The sequence below is a fragment of the Mesoplodon bidens genome, assembly GCF_964165515.1.
Source record: "Mesoplodon bidens genome assembly, chromosome: 18".
Classification (NCBI taxonomy): domain Eukaryota; kingdom Metazoa; phylum Chordata; class Mammalia; order Artiodactyla; family Ziphiidae; genus Mesoplodon; species Mesoplodon bidens.
Genome location: NC_138175.1, coordinates 13,230,641 through 13,237,687, shown reverse-complemented (window position 1 = coordinate 13,237,687; position 7,047 = coordinate 13,230,641). Strand labels below are relative to the sequence as shown.

The 7,047-nt window shown below is 59.9% G+C and overlaps 1 protein-coding gene across 2 annotated transcripts; it reads right to left on the bottom strand.

The window, feature by feature from the left end:
- Positions 1 to 1,619: 1,619 nt before the first annotated feature.
- On the bottom strand, positions 1,620 to 5,651 carry LDHD (lactate dehydrogenase D). Of its 2 annotated transcripts, none has more exons than XM_081215980.1 (11): positions 5,438 to 5,651; positions 4,815 to 4,927; positions 4,426 to 4,567; positions 4,052 to 4,193; positions 3,758 to 3,917; positions 3,312 to 3,511; positions 3,088 to 3,216; positions 2,859 to 2,986; positions 2,304 to 2,394; positions 2,113 to 2,224; positions 1,620 to 2,025 (listed from the first exon to the last, which is right to left on the bottom strand). In XM_081215980.1, the coding sequence occupies exons 1-11, from the start codon at positions 5,507 to 5,509 to the stop codon at positions 1,860 to 1,862; spliced, it is 1,455 nt and encodes a 484-aa protein (XP_081072106.1). In that variant the 5' UTR covers positions 5,510 to 5,651; the 3' UTR covers positions 1,620 to 1,859. The 2 variants fall into 2 exon arrangements, with proteins under 2 accessions (XP_081072106.1, XP_081072107.1); XM_081215981.1 differs by having other exon boundaries at positions 2,113 to 2,170.
- Between the last annotated feature and the right edge of the window lie 1,396 nt (positions 5,652 to 7,047).

Sequence of the window (7,047 nt, the reverse complement as noted above, 5' to 3'; positions counted from 1 at the left end):
TCAACAAATTTGTAACTCAATTCCAAATGGTTCCCTGAAAAATACACGCATGAAGCAAGTAAGGCAAAAATAGTCATTGTTGAATCTTCAGTGGCTAGTATTTCAGTGAACAGTGTACTTGTTCTTCCAACTGTCCTGCATGTTTGGAGTTTTTCCTAGTAAAGAATTATGGGGAAGTGGCCATTTGCTGAACACCTACTAGTTGCCAGGCACTGAGGGGCACATCAGAGGCAAGCCCTGCCCTGTAGGGGAGGCGCCTGCCCCTGCAGAATGCTGCCCCGGGGGGCTGCTGGTGGCGGGCAGCCTGCGTGGAGGGGAGGGCACTGGTGGCTGATGGTTAGACGGTTCGAGTCCGCTTTATTGGGTGCTTGTGGGGGAGGACCCATGGGACTTGCCCCACACCACCCCCTGGCACATCCAAGGGACAGAAATGTCACAGAGGAGCGAACTCAGGGCTCAGCTCCGAATTAGCAGAGAGGAGGGTTTCCAAGAACCGAGCTGGTCTCAGGAGCCAGAGCGGCTGCCTGAACAGCTGGGGGGAGAGGTGGGGAGGGGCGGAGGGGGTGGAGGCAGGGAAGGAGCTCAGAGGTGGCTTGGGAGAACGGGAGTGAGGCGAGAAGGAGTGTGCCCCTGGCTCCCCTGCGCCCCTCGCTCAGCCCCTTTCCTAAGGGCCAAGGCCTTGGGGTGAGGGAGATGGGCCTGCACTAGAGGCTCCTGGGACCTGCAGGGGAGTGGAGAGCTTAGAGACTGGTTTCCAGGACTCCAGGCACCTGCTAGACCCTGGGAAGTGGGGGGCCCAGAGCTGAGAGCTGCAGGTCCCTGCAGCGGTGAGTGCTGGGCACCACTGCCCCAAGCAGAAACTGGTGTCTAAGCTTTGAGGTGTCGGGCGCCCTCTCGTGGGCTTAGGGGGAACAACTGCCAGGTACCCCGGACAAGGTCCTCTGATCAGGAATCCTGACCAAGGCAGGGGCAGGCCGCAGAGTGGACAGAGCCTGAGATTGAGGGCAAAAAAGCTGGTAATATAATACATCACACTGTGGAGAGGTGTGGTACCAGGAAAATCACTTCCATTCGCAATGGTTGGTAGCAGCCACTTGAAGGACACGTTCAGAATGTTCTAGAGCCCAGTTGGGGCTCAGTGGGGGAGTCTGTGGTAAGTGATGATGGACATGGGCAAGTCCTTAGGCCCTGGGGCTCTGAGAGGCACAGCAGCTGCCACTCCTCAGGCTGCAGCAAGTCAGAGGGCAGGCCCGGGATGAGGGACAAGGACGTCACCAGCCAAAGGACAGAGAACTTGGAGGAGGTGGGGCGGGCAGGCACGGGGGGCCATTCACAGGTGCTGCCTGCTCGTCTCCAGACAACTTTAAGTGGGGTTCAGGTTTATTTTGGGGGTCTAAGAGTGTGGAGCCGGAGGTCCCTTCCCCCACCAGCAAAGGAGCATTCCTGTCACCAGGCAGATGGAGTTGGGCTATGGGTGCTGGAGCCCCCAGCCTTTGTTCTCCTGCCCTGGCAGTGGGGAGGCTAAGGTGGAGGGGAGTCGTCCTAGTCTTTGGGGTGACTGACCCACACCACCTTACAGGATGTGTAAGCAAGCAGAGAGGAAGCAGCTTCACTGGGAATGACCCTGAGCCATTTACTGGACCAAAGGCTCCTGAGGCCAGCAAGAGGGCCAGGGAGAAGACGGCCGACCAGGCTTCTCCCTCCTCTCTCTGGCCTCGGCTTGGATAAAAGGGCTAGCGGGCTGGCGAAGACCCCTGCAGGGTCTAGGCAAAGGCAGAGCTGTTCCGTGGCAGGAAAACAGGTTCTGGAACGGGAGGTGCCACTCTCTGGGGGCTTGTGGGCCAGGTGCTCCGAGCCCCTCACAGCACCTTGCCTGGGTTCATGAGGCCTCGGGGGTCCAGCGTGGCCTTGAGCTGCCGCATGGTCTCAATGCCCACCGTGCCCACCTCCTCCTGCAGCAGCTGCCGCTTGCCCAGACCGATGCCATGTTCCCCCGTGCACGTGCCATGGAGTGCCAGTGCTCGCCTGGGAAGCAGCGGGAAGAGGTCCTCAACGGGTGCCCCTCCCACTTCCCTCAGCTCTCCCCCACCCTGCTTCCCGCTTTGCCCTTACCTGACCAGCTGTTCTGCAAAGGCCTTGACCCTGAGGAGCTCCTCATGGTCCTCCGGGTCTACCACCAGGATGCAGTGGAAATTACCATCACCCACGTGCCCAACGATGGTTCCTGGGGGCCCAGAGGACAGAGCTGCTGCCCCAGCCCCGCCCCCACCCTCCCACCGCGCCCCGCATGGGGCAGGCAGAACCTGTGAGTCCCGAAGCCTGCAGGTCCTCCTTGGTCTGCACCAGGATCTCCGGCAGCCGGGAGATGGGCACACACACGTCGGTGGAATAGCCCTGAGTCGGGGCAGGCCAGTGAGCTTCCCTCCCTCACCCAGCCTGCCCGGGAGGTAAGGGGTCAAGGGTACGAATGGGCTCAGGGGGCTCGGCCTCTCACATGAACGTGCCTGCTGTCTCTAAGCCTCAGTTTCCCCTGTACAACAAGGCGAGTGGCCCGGCTAGGCTCCCAGGGCTCTCATCCTGCTCCCCACCCCCACTACCGTGCAGGCCCCCCAGCACCTGGAGCCCAGCCTCCTCTTCCTGTTGGCTACCACCTTCCGCTTCACCACCTCTTCCTCCAGGAAGCCTGCCTTCTGTGTTCACACTGCCCCTGCTCGGTCCCTGCACCCAGGGCCTGGCTCGGGGCAGGGGCTCCCTCCCGAGGATTTGGCAGTCCTGCCCACCGGGGCCTCTGCCTGCTGCCCTGGACAATAGGGCAGTAAGCTGAGGAAAGGCTCCCAAGTCCACCCCAGCCCGCTCACCTTGCAGCCCGGCCGCAGCGCCAGGGCAGCGTACCAGGCGTTGTGCCGCGCTGCCCAGAGCCGGCTGCGGTCCTCCGCCTCCTTGGCCCAGGAGAAGTGAGAGCCTCCGTTGTGCCGGATGATCTCCTCTGTCGGGGGCGGGGGGGTGGGGTTGACACCAGGCCCTACTCTGGGGCAGCCCGGGCCCCGCCCCGCCCCGCCCCACCCCGCCCACAGCACCCCAGCACACCTGTGCGCTGCACCTGCTCTGCCAGCGCCTGCTCGGAGCCGTGGAACTCGAGGAAGAGCGTGGGCGCCACGCAGCAGTTCAGCTTGCTATGCCTGTTGCAGGCGTCCATCATGACGTCATCCAGGAACTCTGGGACCAAGGAGAGGCCACGTGAGGTGACGCGTGGCCTTCAAAGGGGGCCTCCTCTGGGGAGGCCCAACTGGACGGCCCAATCCCAGGCTCACCAATGCGGGCCACGGGCACTGCAGCCTGGAGGATGTGTACGGTGCTGTCCACGGCCGCCTGAACGCTGGGGAAGGCACAGGTGGCGGCCACCGTGGCCTCAGGGGCAGGGTGCAGGCGCAGTGTGGCGGCCGTGATGAGGCCCAGCGTCCCCTCGGAGCCCACAAACAGCCCGGTGAGGTTGTAGCCAGCTGCGCTCTTCCTGGGTCCCCAGGGACATGAGGTAGGTGAGTGCCCAGGCCACGTGACGACGGATTTCTGGCCAGAAGCCAGGTGGGGAGCTGAGCCTGAGGTCTGGGCACACCCGCCTCTGTGCAGGCTGCCACCCAGGCAGCCATTCCCTGCCACAGCCCAAATCGGCCTCTGGACCACCGGCTTTGGCCCACAGGACGGTTTCATGACCCGCCTCTCCAGGAGGCCCCCGTTGCCGCCGGTAGAGGGCGCTCACCGGAAGTGACGGCCGGGACCCGCAGTGTGAAGCAGCCGCCCTCCCGGCAGCACCACCTCCAGGTTCAGCACGTTGTCGCGCATGGTGCCGTAGCGCACAGCGTTGGTGCCCGAGGCGCTGGTGGCCACCATGCCGCAGAGAGAGGCGTCTGCACCTGGGTCTGGAGGGCAGAGGGCAGGCAGAAGGAAGCCTGGGGCGGCTGCCCGTGGGCAGAGGGGTCCCGCCAAGCCCCAGAAACAGCCCTGCCACCAGGGAGCCCTCCAGGCCCAGGAAAGTCCTGGAGCCCCAGCCTACCCACAGGGAACCAGAGGCCGCTGTCGCGCAGGTGGGAGTTGAGGGCTTTGCGGGTGACGCCGGGCTCCACCACCACAGAGAAGTCTTCCGGATTCAGCTCCAGGATTCGGTCCATGTGGGTCAGATTGACACAGACGCCGCCCTGGCGGAGGGCGTTCAAGCGGTAACTGACCTAGATCTTTCGCCAGGACACAGCCCCCAAGACCCCAGCTCGTGGCCGACCTCCCCGCAGCCAGACCAGAGCCCCAGGATGGCAGGTAAGGAGGGCTGGACCTGGCCAGCCAGGCTGGTGTGGTGGAGGAGGCAGCTGCCGGTGTGACAAGTGTGGTGGGGCTAGAGCCTGGCCAGGGGAGGAGGCCACCCACCATACATACCTGCACGGCACAGACTCCACCCTCAAGCCCGGTGCCCGAGCCGAATGGGATGATGGGCACGCCTTGGCCATAGCACAGGGCTGCCAGCCGGCTGACCTGCTCCACATTCTGGGGCCACACCACGGCGTCCGGAGGTTGGCACCTGGAACCAGACCCTCAGCAATGTAAGGGTGTGTGGTACCCTCTGGTCCTGCTCAAGTTTGAAGGTATTGCAGGGCCTGAGGCTGCACAGTGGGCGAGGGGCAGAGAACACCCTTCTGGAGGCATAGAGGAGAGGTGGAGAATACCAGAGCACCCAAAAAACAGATGGCGGGGGTTGATGGGCAGAAGATAACCCAGGACCCTCACTCCCAGCCAGGGGTTTTGATGCAGGGGGTGGCGGAGCCCACCTGTGCATTGACTCATCATGCCCGTGCTGCTCTCGGACCGCAGCAGCAGTAGTCACATGGGGGCTCCCCACAACTGCCTTCAGAGCCTCCACAAAGCCCTTGCTGAGTTTGCCCTGCAGGGGAGAAACACATTGGCAGGGTCACTCAAAGATACCTGGAGCCACCTGGCCAGTGGGAGGGGTGGGAGTGGGGGTTCCATTGCCTGTGAACAGAGGCACCCACATCCCTACCCCGCCTCGGCTGGGGGCTCGTAGGGCTCTTGGAGCCCTTCTGGGGATTTCTTCCCATTTTACAGATGAGGAAAAGAGGCCAGCAAGTCCAGGACAGGGCCTGGCCTAGAATCCAGCTCCTTGCCTCCCAGGCATTCTTTCAAAATGTGTGTGTATTCCGGGGCCTCAAAGGGGTGCCCTAGAGTCCACAAATCTTTCAGTTGACACCCCCCAGCCCCACTCATGGCAGCTGTGAGGACTTCGGCCCAACTCACTGAACACCCACATTTGACCTGGGGTGAGCCCAGCGAGCCTCTGCTCAAGGTCTCCTGGTGCTGGGGCAGCACAGAGTCTGGCCAGAACTCGGCATCGGGGGCCCCCCACCCTCTAAGGGGCTCCTCCCCTCCCACCTACCTGCGTCCCCCTGGAGCAGCAGCCCCTCCAGGGAAACATCCCCCAAGTTGCAGCCCGGAGCAGGCTGGCCATAGCTGGGCAACAGCCGGTGACCACCCCAGCCTATTGGTTGTGCTGGGGGCAGGGCTGCTTAAGGTGGCACGGCCTTAAGGTGGCCCTGCCAGCCCTCGCTGAGTCAGTACTTCTTAAAGGAGAGGTGAGGCTTACTGAGCGCAAAGGGAAACACAACAGCCGCCACTTCCTGGCTTAAGACTCTGCAGTGGCTTCTTGTGGTCTGAATACCCAGAGCTCCACCAAGGCTCAGGGGCTTGGAACACACCCTTGACCTTTCTCACCCTGCAAGTCCCAGCTCCGGTGTCACAGTTAGGGTAGGCCTTGATCGGGGCTATGAGGAGAAAAGCACAGGGAGGCTCTTGGGGGTTAGGATGGGGTAGGGCAGTAAGGCAAGCCAGGAAGACTTCCTGGAAGAGGAGTGCTAAGCATGAGCAGCAGTTTGCCGTATAAGCGAAGGAAAATACCGTCGCATCCCTTTGTCTCCACTCTCCCACTGGGCATATCCCAGGATCAAGGGGAGTGATGTGGCTGCTGCTCTTGAAAGTATTCCAAGCTCCGTTTTCCTCCCACAGCAACTTTGAAGAAGCGTGTTGCTAACACTACTGAGATAAAGCTATTTCTGGCTTTGTTTTTCTTCCCAGTCAAACCAGGAATACAAACTCCTATTTGGGTCTCTCTCCCCAACCACATTTGAATGAGCCCACATTTCCATTCTCAGTGTGTTGCTTAACTGGCTTATCTCAAAAAACATCTCTTTTACAGTTGGTTAGTTCAAATCAAGATCCAGGGAAGGTCCACACAATGCATTTGGTTAATGTGTCTCATAAGCCTCTTAATCGACCACAGTTTCCCTCTCCCCCATTCTTCCATGACATTTATTTGTTAAAGAAACAGGGTCACTTGTTCTGTAGAATTTTCTGCATTCTGTTTTTGGATGATTGCATCCTTGTGAGATTGTTTAATATATTTCTCCAGCCTCTGTACTTCTTGTAAACTGTTAGATCTAGATGTGGTACTGTCTAATACACTTGCTGAACTGATAGAAATGTTCTGTATCTGTGCTTTCCAATATGGTAGCTGTTAGCCACATGTAGCTGTTGGTACTAGAGGTATCTATGGATGGAGGAGAGATGCCAGGTAGAGTTTTGTGGCAAACCCTAAAAAGAAGAGACATGATAGAGATTCCTAAGGTTCTGGAGCAGAGTCATGACATCTGCAACAGAGACCTACACACTATACAAAAAACTGCCCCGGCCTACTATTGGGTCCTGGTTAAGAGGGTGAGTGTGACCACAAGATATCATTGAGTGATCATGTGACCAGAGCTGGCTGTCATGAGCTGTCTTCTATTAGACCCACCAAGTCATAAAGTCAGGCAGGTCCAAAACAAAAAGGGGGACAAGAAAATTGGGCACAAGCAGGCCCAGAGGGCAAAGTGAGCTGCATGAGTAGGTGGCCCAGACCCCCATGGCACCCACCATTGCTTGGCCAGTACCTTTCCCTCAGCTCACACCTACAGCCGTATGGGGGAACTCTTATGGCCAGCTGATGGAGGA